Source organism: Pinus tabuliformis, chromosome 3_2, assembly GCF_031772625.1.
Source record: "Pinus tabuliformis cultivar Carrire ecotype Pingquan chromosome 3_2, CPIR1, whole genome shotgun sequence".
NCBI classification, from domain to species: domain Eukaryota; kingdom Viridiplantae; phylum Streptophyta; class Pinopsida; order Pinales; family Pinaceae; genus Pinus; species Pinus tabuliformis.
The window spans coordinates 174901944-174919484 of NC_142302.1; the positions used below are offsets into that span (position 1 = coordinate 174901944).

The 17541-nt window shown below is 29.8% G+C and overlaps 1 protein-coding gene across 2 annotated transcripts; it reads left to right on the plus strand.

Moving 5' to 3' along the window:
• Positions 1–305: 305 nt before the first annotated feature.
• LOC149180354 (putative protein phosphatase 2C 20) lies at positions 306–8337 on the plus strand. 2 transcript variants are annotated; one of them, XM_089418166.1, is made up of 4 exons: positions 306–709; positions 832–1087; positions 1733–2019; positions 8232–8337. In XM_089418166.1, exons 1-3 carry the CDS (start codon positions 440–442, stop codon positions 1975–1977), a joined length of 771 nt encoding a protein of 256 aa, XP_089274292.1. In that variant the 5' UTR covers positions 306–439; the 3' UTR covers positions 1978–2019; positions 8232–8337. The 2 variants fall into 2 exon arrangements, with proteins under 2 accessions (XP_089274292.1, XP_089274291.1); XM_089418165.1 differs by lacking the exon at positions 8232–8337 and having other exon boundaries at positions 307–709; positions 1733–2123.
• The last annotated feature ends 9204 nt before the right edge of the window (positions 8338–17541 follow it).

The window sequence follows — 17541 nt, forward strand, 5'->3', positions numbered from 1 at the left end:
ACCAATACCACTACCACTGCCACGTCATCCTCCAAAAATAAACTTACCTTATTTAATAATGTTTAACGAAATGCGTAAGCTTCTGGGAGCGGCCTAAATTGATGCATAACTGAGAAAATCCTGATGTGATCCGAAACACCTCGCACAATGGAAACAGAAACCCGCTCAAAAGTAGGATGCCACGCCACTAGTCCAAGTGGCACTTCTCCAACTTCCACGTCCGAATTAGTACAACTCATATTATGCTACGTCCGAATTAATACAACTCATATTATCTTCTCATCCAAATCCGAGACCAGTGCTCCGAACAACACTCCATGAATTTACCCCACCGCCCAACTCATTTAAATATTCATGAAAATGCACACATTTACAAGAACCACTGTCTAACTGTGAAGGGAGAAAGACGCAGTTGAATCTCGATGTGAAAAATTTGAAGATGGCACCTCACTTGCAGCGAATTCCGGTTACCTCGAATGATCCGTCACCGGCCGGCAGTCAATCATGTACGCAAAATCAAATCCGTGGAGTGGCATATGGCAATTATTCCGGTCATCGCTGCCGCGGCTGCTGTACTGTAGCAGAGACGAAAAAGTTTCAGAACAGAGATATGGGGTTATTCGCCATTTACAGTTCTGCCTCTAATTCAGGCCACGTTAATGTGCCGCGTTACCTGCAGGGGAACCTTTTCTCTAATATTTTGAAACAGGTAACAGGGGGAAAATAAGCTATTACTGATTTGGGGATTTTCATTTATGAATTTTTTCAGAGGATGCTAATTACATAATTTCATTAATGGTTCTGCCATGGTTTTGTGGTCTCCTGTGGAAGCCGGGGTTTTGGTCGAATCCGGAGAAAGCAATCGTGGAGGCCTTTCGAGAGACGAAGGCCGGGATTTTGAAGGACGAGAAGGTGGCTTGGGGAAATGGAAATTGCAGAGCAGTGACGGCAATGGTGATTGATGGGCGTCAACTTCTGGTAGCGAACGCAGGCGATTCCAAGGCTATCCTCTGTCGTGCTGGAACTGCCGTTCAGCTCTCCATCGATTACAAGAGGATCACCAATCCCCCATGGATCAATATACGAGGTAACCCCTTTTCTGGTAATTCAATTTATTGGCTTTGGGACAATTTTTTTTGGGGGGTTTGGAGGGAAATGGTAAAGAGAACTATATAATCATAGCTGCAATCCACTGCATATAAAATTTCTGGACGTTATAATAGTAGGCAAACCATATGGGACAAGGTAGGTATATTGGTGAGTGAGTGCTTTAACCGAACATTCAATTACAGCAGAACACTTCATTATCAGGAACTGTGACTTTTACAAACGAGTAACTTAACAAAACACTGAATCACTAAAACACTCTAACAGAACATTCAATTACATAGTGCTTTAACAGAACACTTAATTATCAGGAACCGTGACTTTTACAAATAAGTAACTTAACAAAACACTGAATCACTAAAATACTCTAATAGGAACTGTGACACCTTTACAAATAAATGACTTAACAAAACACTTAAATCACTAAAATGCTCTGCCTACTTAACAAAACACTCTCACACTAAAAATGCTCTTCCCAATAAACTTGGGACATCATTTTATTTTACAGGGTTTCAGATATGGCTTATTTTAAGGATCTTGTTTTTTAAGTTTTCTGTAAAGGTTTTCCAATTTATGAATTGACAAACAGTAAGTATTACAGTCTCTGATTGATATTTAATGACAGATGATCTGCATGAAATTGAGAAGAAAGAAGGTATGGGTGTGAGAGAGGAGCTGATAGACTGGGCCACCGAGTTTCTGATATTGGCCAGCGATGGTGTGTGGGAAACAATGGGGCATGAAGAGGCCGTAGATTTATTGAAGGACGTGATGGATCCTGACACGGCTGCTAAACTCCTGGTTGACAGAGCTGCTGAGAAGGGAAGTAGCACGGAAATACTGTCCTGTATTGTCATTCGCTTCCAATGATCCGAGTCGCCACAAATCCTGGAAAATTGATGTTGATTCAGGGTAATAATGTTTTTCTTTTCAAATATCTGGTGTTTTGTTTTACCACAGTTTTGCTCCATAAAACAAATCAATATAAATAAATTAAATTTATTCCTTTCATCATAGTCCTTGAGGTGCCACTTAGTTCTCGCAATTCTTCAAATATAATTTTTATGTTGTTTATCGAGTCCACTTATCCTTTCAAACATGTCCCTTAGCTATTTTCTTAAAACAAATCTGCATATCCTGATTTCTTCAGAGGAAGGCAGAAGATGTGGAGGTTTTTTCATGACTCTTCCGACTAAAGGCTCCACGCTCCCCCATAATTATTTTCGTAAATATGTCTATAAAAATTTATTAATAAAGTTAGTCTATGGAAGTGGAAGAATTGTTTGGATCCTCAACAGAGGAAGAATGTAGGAAGAATTGTAGAATGTAGGAAGAATTGTGGAAGAATTGTTTGGATTCTCAAAAGACGAAGAATGTAGGAAGATTGTTTGGATGGTCAAAAGAGGTCCGAATTTAGTCAAAAATGATTTTAAAATTTTTGGTAGTACTAGTGTTTGAATCATATTTTTGATAGTGGAAATAGATTTAACACCATCAAAAACTTTTGGGGCACCTAAAATATTGAAGTTTCACGGATATAACCTAAATTTACAAAAATACTTGCTAGATTTTATCAAAATCTTGTAAATTTTCCATATTTTTGAAAGCAAATTTGCAAGTTAATTAAACTACCACTTAATAAAATATCTATAAAATTACAACATTAATTAACAATTTTTTTTTTAATAATAACCAAATTTTAAGTTCACAATGCATAATGTTAATCAATATCTTCCAATATCACTCAAATATATTCCATATAAATAATTATTTTATTTATCAAATAAAAAATACAAATTATATTAATAAATACTTCTTCACCAACAATCAAACACAAAACAAAGGTGGAGAACCAACACTTTTATTTATATTTGCATTCCTATCGGGAATCAACACTTTCATCTACATTCACATTTTTTTATTTATATTTGCATTCCTATCGGGAATCAACACTTTCATCTACATTCACATTTTTGTTGGTAGATTAGAGTATAGTTTATTTTATTTTTTGGCCATATATTTTTATCCATTTTATTTGAAATTTAATAAAGATTTCTTCAAATCATAAATTTGAAATTTGTAATATATTTAAAATTTTGTAATAAAAAACTTCTCAAAACACCCCATTTATTTATAAATTTAGGAAAAATTATAAAAAATCATATTTTTAAAACAAATAAAAATTAATTACTTATTTTTTATTATTTAAATAAAAATAAAAAAAATCTAAAGTAATAAATCTAAAACATGAAATACTATAACTTATCATTATAATCATCTACAATTATCTCTCTCTCTATATATATATATATATACATTATATTATAATTAGAAAATTATTTTATTTAAAATTTTAATTTTTTTTTTTTATAATCATTTACATTTGGCATTTTGCTTTATTTAATAGAGTTGTTTCTAATATGATTTTTTGTATTTTCTGTGTTGGAATTCGATGGAAAAAATTGAGGTGAAATCTTAATTTGTGTTATTTAAATTGAGTTTTTGACTGTATATATGGATTCAGCGCTCTCGAAAACTCCAGGGCACTTCAATTATGCAGAGATTACCCATCAAACTTGTGATTTCAATAAATTTCTACGAGATTTTAGAAAAATTAGAACAAAAAACACACCCGAAAAACTTCCAAAAAATTACATTAAAGACAACTCTTTATTTAATTCATATATAATTTTTGGTGAGCAAAAATTACATTAAAGACCACTCTTTATTTAATTCATATATAATTTTTGGTGAGCCTACCTATGAATAACGATGAAACGGTAACATGATAAACACACGTGTAAATAGACTACTGAAATTAAACAGACAGTGTGAACGCACATTGTGAACACACGGGTGAAATTAAATAGATTGTGAATGCACTCGTGTAAATTGAGGGTGTGAAATTAAATAAACTGGAAGATGTTATACAACTACAAGTATTTATTATTTCTGTAAACACGTGGTGTGTATTTAACATGTGGTGAAATATATGATTTTTAAATTAAATATGTTATTTTTTATTTGAAATTGAAAACTAGTTCAATTACTTTACATATTATTTGTTGGATGAAGTATTAGATGAAAAATTTTGTCCACTTGTATAAATCAAAATTCTTCACACCTAATTCCAATATAGACCATGCTTATAGTTTAATTAATACATTATTCACCAACATAAATGTTTATATTTACAACATAATAATGCAAATTCCTACATTAATTAATAATGGAAATACAACTAATATACTATATTAACATGAACATATTTATTTACAACATAACAATGCAAATTCTTACATTAACTGTAATATTCCTAATGGAAATATACAATGTTAAACAAAGCAAACATAGCATAAATACATACAAAAATTTACAACACATTTAACAACCAGAAATTTCCATGAATTGCATTGATCTAAGCCATTTTATTAATAAATAAGAGGGTACATATAGCGCTGGAAAGAGTGCACCTGGGCTTGTTAAACCCAAATGAACACTAAGAAATCCCTCTCAAATCTATAGTCACTCTTTCTTGGCTTTGAGATCAAACTACCTAGAAAATATGTTGTTGGTTGCAAAGCACTGTTGCTAGGGCCTCTTCGGATGCTCAAAAAATTCCAAGAAATTAACCTTGGGCTTTTCACCAATAACCTAAAAAAACTGACGAAGGAATTGGCCAAACGTTGGCCTTGGAATTTCGGCCCAATTTTCCCTTAGGGAATGTCGTTGCTGGATGAGTTGGGGCTCCTATTTGACCCCTCAAATCTGCCCAAATAGTTATGCCAAATTAATCTTGGCCTCTCCTCAATAAACTCAAAAAACCCAGAAAGTGTTTTTCCTAGTTTTGATGTTCCAAAATTGACCCCCAAATGCTTGGCCCTCCTCCAGAAGTAGAAGATATAACTTGTAGTAGATGTGGCATTTGATGCTTTGCCAAAATGATGGAAAATCCCCCACAACACTTCCCTAGACTCCACCTCAAGTTTCAACCCCTAATTCCCTTCACTCTTCAACCTCCAAGCGTACTTCCTCCAAGAACTGCCCAGTCTATGTGTTGTTGTTGTTGATCCTCTCCACAAAAACTCGCACTCTATGTTGCTGGTATGAATTGGTATAGGTAGGACTTCCTCCTTGGGCTGCCACTCGAAGTCCACCCAAGCAAGGGTTGATATCTGTGCTCGGAGACACGCGTGTGCTAAACAACACTGCAGACTTGGCTTCCGCTCAAGTGTGCTATGTCAAAGACACAATTTCTGAATAGATGAATAAATGACCCAAATGACTGCCTCTTGCTCTATTTATATAAGAGCCTCCAAGATGCCCATGTGGACCATCTCGACTTTCCCCACCAACTTCGCTCCAATGAAAGTGTCTTCCACATGTGGGTTGTAATTCTCCATAGAGTGGCCCCCATGCTTCACTAGAGCTGCAATATTTCCCTTCCTTCCTAATGTTTGGGCCCCCACTTAATCCAAAAATTCATGTGGGACCTTTGAACCCACATCTCCTAAGTGCAAACATGAAATAAGACAAAATTGGGCAATATTAATACTTCCCTTAGCATTATTACTAAGTGGGAATATCACATTAACAATGGAAATACAACTAATACACCATACCAATATGAACATTTATATTTACAACGTAAAAATACAAATTCCCACATTTTACATAAACGAGAGTTTTTACCTTACTGTTTGTAGGATGAGAATTGAACCTTTAAATCTTCCTTCTAAATGAATTACAAGTTAGGAATGAATTATAATTTAAGGGCGTAAGTGACAAATTTTCTTAGATGACTAAAAATGATTGGAATTTGGTAAAAAAATTCAATCAATTTGGCTATAAGATTGTCTGAATTGTGTTTTTGACGTTGGAAATAGATTCAACATTATCGAAAACCTTCGGGCACCCAAAATCTTAAAGTTTGACATTTGTAAAAAAATTGAAAAAAAATTAGACCAAAGCCAATTTAAATATGAGCAATAAATTGTTACATGTTTACCTCATTAAATACTCATAAATGAAATTACAAATTTAATCTCTTTATTTTAGATGGTCGTGCCTATTTGATTTGATCTCATATGTCATTATTAAAAGTTTTCCCATTATAATCTAGGCTAGATCATAAGTCTTATAAAAGAAAGCAAAGGCCATATATTGTTAAGTCATATAAAACAAAGCAAAGGCTCTATAATGTTACAAGTTAATTTAAAAAACACATTAATACTAAGCACAAAAAAACACATTAATACTAGCACAATTATATAATAAGTATGGCTGATAAACATGTATTAACCATGTTTATTATTATTTATTTATTTATATTAACATTAATAATTTTATTATTATTTATAAATTAAATATTTTCATAATGGAGGTTTTTGTGATTCATGATTAAAGAATTTTTTTTGTAGATAAATTATTTTTGATTTCAGACTTTTGTGATCCATATCATTATCAAATAGAATTTTCGGAATAATCACATAGTTGTTTTAGAGTCGACATTTCGAACCATCTATTGTGATTCATTCTCAGGACCCACAATCATATCGAGTTTTAAGATCGACACATTTCAAACACCTACTAAAGTTCGTCATCACGAAAAAAATAGATAGTGAGATCAACAAATCACATAAATATAATAGTAATAATAATTATTATTATTATTATTATTATTATCGAGTACTATTAATTAACCAATTAATAAAAAACATAAACAACATAAATATTAATATTAATCTTAATATTAATAATTAATAATAATATCAATATTATTATAAAAGATTAATAAATATAATATTAGTCTTTTATTTTTATTTTTTTTATTGTTTTGATTTTTTTTTTTTAAATTTGTTTTTCTAATTTTTATAATTTAATTTTTTTTAAATAATTCTTAAATTTTTAATTTAATTTATTTTTAATTTTTAATTTTGTTTATCTAAATTATTTATTTTAAATATTTTTTAGTTTTTAATTTTAATTAATTTTCAGTTTTTAATTTTAAATTATTTATTTATTTATTTATTTTTTAACTTCTTTTGGTAATTATTTTAAGTTTTTTTTCTAATGATGATTTTATTTTTTATTTGTTTTTTTAACTTAAAAAAATGTTTTTAGATTTTTTTTGTGGTTCACTTTGTTTTTCCTTAAAATATATATTAAAAAAATCATTTATTTATTTATTTTTTGATATTTATTTATTTATCTATTGTTTTTTATTCATTTTTTTTTACGAGTTAATTTTGGTTTCTTTTTACATTTTTTTTAGGTTTTATTATTATTATTATTATTTTTGTATATATTTTTAGTATGTGATTTTTTTTTGTCATGTTTTTTTAGTTTTATTTTTATGTTTTATTACTAACATGTTTTATGTTTTTTTATATTTTTTTGTCATATATTTTTTTTTATTTATTTTTACGTTTATATATATATATGTGTGTGTGTGTGTCATGTTTTTTTATTTTTATTTTTATGTTTTATTACTAACATGAAAATCACCAACATTTAAAAAAAATTATCCACACTTAATTCATTAGAAAATTTAAAGTATAAAAACTAAGCCCTTTAAACAAAAAGGGTTGAAAAATGTTCATACTTGATACATAAAAAAAAATTAAAAATAAAAATAAATAAATTAAACTCTAAAAAATAAGCACTGTAAAAAATGTATTGATGCCACGTCAATACTTTTCAAAATCAGCATGAAAATCACTAACATTTAAAAATATTGTTCATACTTGATACATAAAAAAATTAAAGTGGCAAAAATATGCTCCAAAAAAGAAGGTGTATTCTGAATCACCATTTTTCAAAACCGAGTGATTTTTTGCTACCTCAAAAAAACAGGTACTAGGTCATTTTCTCTTTTGATCGGTAACTATGTTATATATGAAGAAAAATAAGAAAAATGAGAGATAGTTAACATTTATCAAAAACCATAGTCATTGATTAACTATTTTATATACTTACGTTCAAATGAAGGATATTGGGTTCTGGATTTATTTTCAAGCTCAAGTAAGTTTTATTATATAGAATTGAATTTCAATATCTTCTTTCTTAATTTATATGTCACTATACTAATTTACTTCATTATTTCTTTTGTGCTTGATAATTAGGTATAACACAGTTAGCATGATGCCTACAAAAAGGAAGAAATTGCATTTCCATTGAAAAAGATCCAGTACATTGCAAATTTGTTCAGCAAAGAATTAATGCTCTTCAATTACTTCCATATGCAACACAAGAAATCAGGTTGAGGAAATGGGATTTTAATGAATCACGTGTGGAAAAAAAAGAAAAGGTATCTCAACCACCATTAGATGGAATTATTGGAAAGACATACATTGAGAGATTCAAAGACATCAAAGATCTATCAAAAGAGGAAAATTAGTAAAATGAAGCATAAAATATTGTGGAAGAAGACAATGATGAAACTCTAGAGGATGAAGAGTTTGGATTATGCGATACTATTGATTAAATTTAAGTTATGCTTGGAAATCAATCTCATTTTTTGTAACTATTAGTTAGTTATATTTGTAATGTTTTGACTTTGACATTTTATGAGAAGAATAAGCATTAAGTTAATGTTTTTATATGTTTAATATTTGTATTATGTCATTTTTGTTTTAATTTTTATGTGAATCATTATTTTTTGGAAAAAAACTTTGAATATTATTATTTTTTGACATAAAATTCATTAAAAAAACTATTATTTAACCATTTTTTTGTTAAATTCTTCCTATAAAAATTGTGATTTTCATATGTCATTTCTAGCAAACAATTATCAAAATGTGTAATATATATATATATATATATATATATATATATATATATATATATATATATATATATTTTATGTTCAAAATGTTTATTTTTATGTCAATTGCTAAAAATTATTGTTTTTTTAGAGACAATTATTTGATGTGCTTTGAAAAATTGATTAATGATATATAAATATGTAGAATATCGAAACTTTAAAATATCGACCTTCTTCTTTAACTATGCAAAAAAATAAAGACCTCACTAAAAAAAAAAAAAAGTTAAAAGAAAAACAAGAAAATATGAAGAAGAAGACCACTTCAAAAATTGTTAAATTTAGAAAATAATTATTCACATTTAATACATTAGAAAATTTAAAGTAAAAAAATAAGCCTTTTAAAAAAAGGGTCTAATGCAGAATCAACATTTTTTAAAATCAACATGCAAATCACTAACATTCTAAAAACTAATGTACATAAAAAATTTAAAGTGTCAAAAACTATGATATATATATATATATATATATATATATATATTCTGGATCACCACTTTTGAGAATCGATTGATTTTTTTGCTACCTCAACAGAATGGGTAATCGTATCGGTACCCATTTCAAAGTTTACGTTGTTAATATTATAACCATAATATTAAACCTAATAATACAAACCCTAATATTTGAACCAATAGTATAAACCCTAATATTAACCCCTAATATTTGAATGTGGCAATGAAACCTAAGTAATTTCATATTAGGTTTCACAAACCCAATACTAAAAGCACTAATTTTAATCCCTACTTTTGTAATGTTGATAGGGGATGTTGAATAAATTGTAATGTAATGTAACATTGTATGTGAATGAGTATCAGATTGGTTGTTATCTCATGATAATGTTTGGCACAACGATTCACCATGGTAGTCATGTTGACTATGATTCCCATGTTGACTATAGTTGACCACGTAAACAAAAGTCAACCATATTTTTTTACTGCTTACCACATTGCGACAATGTTTATGATAATGCAACGCTGGATAAGTTTATTCCCCACTCAAATTTCTCAACATTGAACCCTAATGTTATTATGAACCAAAGAGATTAATAAACCCAAGTGAGTAATATTATAAACCATAGGGATTAAAAACCCAAGGGATACATATTATAAACCATAAGGATTATAAATCCAAGGGATTAATATTATAAACCAAAGGAATTAATAAACCCAAGAGATTAGTATTATAAACCCAAGGGATTAATAAACCCTAATTTTCTAATGTTGATAGGCGTCATTAAATAAATTGTGATGTAATGTAATATTGCGATAATGAGTATCAAATTAATTCATCTTGTGAAAATGTTTGCCACAATCCAATGCTGGATTGATTTTTGTAGCATAAAAAAATCATAATATGAAGCCCTATTGTAGTGTTGCAATGTGACATTGGAAAAATTTCAATGTAATGTAAGGTTCCAATAATGATTATGGTATTTCTTGTCACATTGTGACAAATTTTTTCATAATGTGACATTGGATAGATTTCTGCATCATTCAAATGTCACAACATTAAACCCTAATGTTATTATAAACGCAAGGGATTAATATTATAAACTCTAGGGATTAAAAACTCAATTAATTAATATTATAAACCCTAGAGATTATAAACCCAACGGATTAATATTATAAACCCAAGGGATTAATAAACCCTAATTTTGCAATGTTGAGAGGCGACATTGAATAAATTGCAATGTAGTGGAACATTGCGACAATGAGTATCAGATTAATTGTCATCTTGCAACAATGTTTTCCACAATGCGATGTTGGATTTATTTTTGTACCATGAAAATGTCACAATACAAAGCCCTATTATAGTATCACAATGTGACGTTGAAATATTTGTAATGTAATGTAAGGTTCCAACAATCATTATCATATTGCTTGTCGCATTGCAACAATGCTTGTCACAATGCGTCGTTGCATATATTTCTGCACCATTCAAACATCACAGTATCAAAACCTAATGTTATACCATATATTATAAACCCTAACATAAATCCAATATTATGAGCTTAATATTAAACCAATATTACAAACCTTAATATTTAAACCAACACTATAAAACCTAATATTCAACCCTACTATTCTAATGTGGCAATGCAACCCAAGAAATTTCATATTGGGTTTCATAAACCCTATATGAAACCCATTACGAAAAGACCTCATTTTAAAACCTAATTTTGTTATGCTGAGAGGGGAAATTGAATAAATTGTAATGTAATGCAATATCACGATAATGAGTATCAGATTATAAACCCAAGGAATTAATATTATAAACCCAAGGGATTAATAAACCCTAATTTTATAATGTTGAAATGTGACATTAAATAAATTGTGATGTAATGTAACATTGTCATAACGAGTATCAAATTATTTGTCATCTTTCGAAAATGTTTGTCACAATCCAACATTGGATTGATTTTTGTAGCATGCAAATATCACAATATGAAGGCCTATTATAGCGTCACAATGTGATGTTGAAAAAATAACAATGTAATGTAAGGTTCCAACAATGATTGACATATTACTTGTCACATTCTGACAATGCTTGTCACAATGTGACATTGGATAGATTTCTGCATGATTCAAATGCCACAACATTATAACCTAATATTATTATAAACCCAAGGGATTAGTAAACCAAAGGGATTAATATTATAAACCATAGGGAAACTGAAGGGAATAATATTATAAACCCTAGGGATTATAAACCCAAGGGATTAATATTATAAAACTTATGAATTACTAAACCCAAGGAATTAATAGACACTAATTTTGCAATGTTGAGAGGCAACATTGAATAAATTGCAATGTACTGTAACATTGCGATAATGAGTACGATATTGATTGTCATTTTGCAACAATGTTTCTCACAATGAGACGTTGGATTAATTTTTGTACCATGCAAACATCACAATATAAAACCCTATTATAGTGTCGCAATGTGATGTTGAGATATTTGCAATGTAATGTAAGGTTCCAACAATGATTGTCATATTGCTTGTCACATTGTGACAATTCTTGTCACAGTGTGTCGTTGCATACATTTCTAAACCATTCATACGTCACAACATCAAACCCTATTGTTATACCAGATATTATAAACCCTAACAATTAAAACCAATATTATAAACCCTAACAATATAAACACAATATTATGAACCCTTACATTAAACCTAATATTATAACCATAATATTAAACCCAATATTACAAACCCCAATATTTAAACCAATGGTGTAAACCCTAATATTTTAATGCGGAAATGCAACCAAAGGAATTTCATATTAGGTTTCATAAACCCAATATGAAACCCAATACTAAAAGCCTTGATTTTAAACCCTAATTTTGTAATGTTGAGAGTGGAAATTGAATAACTTGTAATGTAATTTAACATTATGACAATGAGTATCATATTGATTGTTATCTTGTAATAACATTTGTCACAATGGTTCACCATGGTAGCCATGTTGACTATTGTTCACTATGATGCCCATGTTGACTATAGTTGACCATGTCAACAAAAAACAACCATATTTAACATGTGCTAATGTATAAATATTATAAACCCTAAAATTGTCAACCACATTTTCTTTTATTGCTTATCACATTGTGACAATGTTTGTCATAATGCAACACTCGATAGATTTCTTCACCATTCAAATGTATCAACATTAAACCCCTAATATTATTATGAACCCAAGGGATTAATAAAACCAAGGGACTAATATTATAAACCCAAGGGATTAATATTATAAACCCTAGAGATTATAAACCCAAGGGATTAATGTTATAAACCCAAGGAATTAATAAAACTAAGGGATTAATATTATAAACCCAAGGGATTAATAGCCCCACTTTTCTAAGTTGAGAGACGAGATTAAACAAATTGTGATGTAATGTAACATTGTGACAATGGGTATCAAATTAATTATCATCATGCGAAAATGTTTGTTACAATCCAACATTGGATTGATTTTTGTTGCATGCAAACATCACAATACGAAGCTCTATTGTAGTATTGCAATGTGACGTTGAAAAAATTGCAATGTAATGTAAGGTTCCAACAATGATTGTCATATTACTTATCACATTATGACAATGTTTTTCACAATGTGACACTAGATAGATTTTTGCACCATTAAAACGTCACAACATTAAACTCTAATGTTATTATAAACCAAACGGATTAATATTATAATCCCTAGGGATTAAAAACCCAAGGGATTAATATTATAAACCCTAGAGATTATAGATAACCACAACGTATTCCACATTTTCATGATAGTTTAAAATGGTATGAGAGTAAGCATATTTTTACATATTCTTATAAAATTGTGAATCATAAATAAAATATTTCAATATACAAGGTTATTTAATATTCACTTGAGAGATTTGCAATCAAAAAATTTAATCCCTCTTCAAACTTACTAGATCTGTAGTTTAGATATTTATATTTACATTAATATATTTAAACAATATATATATTTTTATTAGTATCAATTATCACGGGTTATTATTACAACTCATTTGCTTAATATAATTAATTTATATATTTTATATTAATTATTTCCTTAATATTTAAATTATTGATAATATTTTATATTTTAATTATTTTGTACATAATTATATTTTTTTTTTATCACATGCCAATCAGGGCCAGTGCACACTCTTTCTACTCGAAAGCAGTGCGCTCTCATTGTGTTTCTGCCCACGACAGAGTCCACTCCAACCAAGATCCCTTTTAAGCGTTGCTACACCTTAAATTCCAGTAATTCCATTAATGCAATTCCAGTAACTTGTACATAGCTATTCCCTTTTGATTGTTACTTTTAATTACTTTTTACAGTATTATTTGATAATCATATAAAAATGTTTAAATTCACTGTGATGAATTTGTTGAGTAACATTGTGTTTTTAGCGCATTTCCTTGCGTTAATTAAAAGAGTAGCATCATATTATTTCGTCCTAAAATAGACCTCCAACTTTCATATTTCTCCTTGGCTTATTGTCTTATACTATTTCTATTTTCTCCTACTCTTATTGCCTTATACTCTTTCTAAGATTCATATGTGCAGGTTTCTCATGCATGTGGTGCTACAAAACCCCCACCCAACAAAAATAAGCCCACCATCAACATTCTCTCCACCCATAATCATTCTCACAATGGAAATCAATTAAAAAACAATTAAGAAATCAATATATTTTGAAGCTAACTGTAATATGAGAAAGAGGAAGTTAGAATGCGCAAGTCATTCACAACCGTTACAAGGGTGAAGATAGAATGCTACCACATTTCAATAGTTCTTTTACTATTCAATTAATACATATTCATATTCATCTATATATCATGTTCTTGTGTCCAATATAAAATGTTGAAAGCATAAGCAATGCTCATAGGCTATGGTGATTGCTTTTACACAATAGAGAAATTGACTATGATCAAACCCTCAAACCTTAATAAAATACTTATAGCTAACTACAATCCCATCAAGATAAAATACTATTTCTAAGGTTTCTCATGCATGTGGTGCTGCAAAACCCCCACCCAACAAAAATAAGCCCACCATCAACATTCTCTCCACCCATAATCATTCTCACAATCGAAATCAATTAAAAAAATTAAGAAATCAATATATTTTGAAAGCTACCTGTAATACACAAAAGAATGGGCAAGTCATTCACAATAGTTATAAGGATGAAGATAGAATGCTACCACATTTCAACACCTTTTTTATTATTCAATTTACATGTTATAATTTTATTTAAATAACAGAGTTGTATTAATTAGGAATAAGTATGTTAAACCTGAATGAATCGATGCTATGTAGAATTGTTTATTTAGTTGAGTTTTCTAGCAATGGCAAGATATAGCTTTTCAAAACTAAGCACCCTGCCTAGCTAACCACAAATTCCACAAATTTGTCACAGGAAATTGGTAATGAAACAATATTTAGAAGCTGATCATAAGAACCATATATTTTTAAATCATCTTTTAAGCTCCTGCGAAAATTGATTCAACGGTCATTGGTTTCACAAAAATATTTGATATTCACCACATGCTTATTGCATAGGTACACATGGGTATTAGCAATAAAGATAACTAGGTTGAATGCTTGTTTCTAAAATGAAGATATTGATAGTAAAATTTTTGGATTGGACTTGAACTAGCTTATATGCACAGTGAGCACTTTAGTTGACTTTCAATTGCATAGATTTTTATCATTTCATTCTATGGTTCAAAAAATGATTCATATTATCACTACCCACAAAATGTGTAGTATAGTTTAGTTACTGTATTTTTGCAAGATAAAATGAGGCAACTTTGTGCTAAATTAGCCATTACAAAGTAAATGCGAAAAGTGAAACAACATTTAACAAAACATCACACATCTCACTACAATTATATATATATATTTGTTTGCAATGTAAAATGTTGAAAGCATAGCCAATGCTCATAGGCTATGGTGATTGCTTTTACACAATAGAGAAATTGAATGTGATCAAACCCTCGAACTTTCCTCGAACTTAATAAAAATACTTATAGCTAACTACAATCCCATCAAAATACAATATTTAAATTAGCATTTCAAGAACACAAAACATCTCTCAATTTTTTTAGCATCTGATGCGAAGTGACCTTAGCACCCGATGGAAAAATAACGTTTTGTCAAGAACCCAGTGGAATGATGAAAATCAATGCGAATGTAAATGTCATGCGATGTAATAAATGTATGCAAGTGATGTTAAGAAAATTAATCGCAATGGAAATTTAGAAAAGAAGCCAGCATCAATGATAAAATATGAATGCCACAACAAGCTTCAATGAATGAATGAATAGGAATAATAAGATGAATTAGAAAATGGATGAATTATAATGCAATTATAGTTAGGTGATTTGAATGCAATGCAAAGAAGGAAAAAGAATCAAAGAAAGAAAAATAATAACTTGTTGATTTAGATTTATATTTAAGATGTATATCCATAAAGAAGTTGATTTGAGATGATGGATGGAAATTCCCAGAGAATGGAAATGCTTGCTCAGCTCCCGCTACAAACTCTAAAAATTAAACTCTAACCCTCTCGCTCTAATCACCACACTCTATTTTAAGCATATTTATTGGAGAATCAATTTTATTTATATACTAGCAATTGTCCCAAAAGGTACAAAGAGAGGCCGATAGGAATAGTAAAAGGAATAGAGTTCTATAGATAGTCAAGCATATATATAAGTTGAGTAGTGAGGAAGGCAATAACCACGTTGAGCATCATGTACGAGTACATTTGATATTAAAAGAACAAAACCAAAACCAAAGCATTCATATCAATATAGTAAGTGTAGAATGCGTTCATACTTAAAGGTCAATAGATTGAAAAGATTATTGGCAACACGTTTTTTTTTTAAGTAAAAAGTAAATTACAACGTTGTACATGGTAAATGAAAAGTGGCGAAATTTGTGATTTGCAAATATTAAAAGAAATCACTTACATTACTAGTTGACACTACAACTAAAACATTAACGTTATTTAAATTTTGAAACCGATTTTAAATTCATGTATTGTATTTTTCAAAGTATGTTGGGAAATCTTGTTAAATAAGGAATGCAATTGGTAGTATAACCAACTTGTCTGCAATAATTATTAACATCACACCATACAAGTATCTGTAGACAGCAGTAACGCTTAGTCATGAAATTGCAAACAGAGATAAGCTCAGAACAGCCAAAAACTACTCCAGAAATTGTAGATTCAAATTATTGTAAAAGCAATTAGGCCTTGTATTTGGGCTTACGAAATCAATTATGTAATCTGCGTATATCCTTTCAAAAGAGAAATATCGCCAACCAATGTTGCTTAAGGAAGGATAACCAGTTCTCTGACAAGGTCTTCACAACTGCTGTTGCATCATTGTTAGTGTCAGAGGCAACAAATTTGTTCAGAGCAGAGTTGCCTTCTTCTTTCTTAAACCAAAATTAGGAAACTTTCGTATTAATCAAAAAGATGTTGTAGGAGAGCTAAACAGCAGAAGTACATTGTTCTTTGAAATTCCAGATAAGCTAGGCATTCGAGCTCCATGTCTAAAATTCCCAGCTTACAAAAGACTACTAACAAAGATTTCCAACAGTTCACACAAGTATAAATCCTGTAATAGCTTGCTAGTATTAGTAAAACTTTGAGATACATTAGAAAAATAAAAGATGTTACAGCTGTCAGCTTCTCCCATTTCTTGGGTAGAGTGCACTGGTTCCAAATCTCCTATTTTCATGGCTTCAAGGAGCTGCCACACAGTGTCTTCTTCCCTGATTTCTCCAATCTCTGCAGAGTGCAAGTTTATGTGATTGGAAGCACCTGAAATATCATTCTGACTTTACTGTGTGCTTCTTAGGAAAGCACATTCCATTTCCAACTGCATCACCCTTTGATTCAAATGGGGCAGAATCCTCATAATAGTATCATTCTGTGAAGAAATTTGATGATCATGATTTGTGCACCTGAAAGTTTCGCTTGACCTCTTCATTATAAATATACAGGACAATCTCAGAATTGATGTGCTCAGACAAAGGAGAATAGGCTTGAAAATGCTGAAAACCTGACCCAACTTATATGAAGGTTTGCCA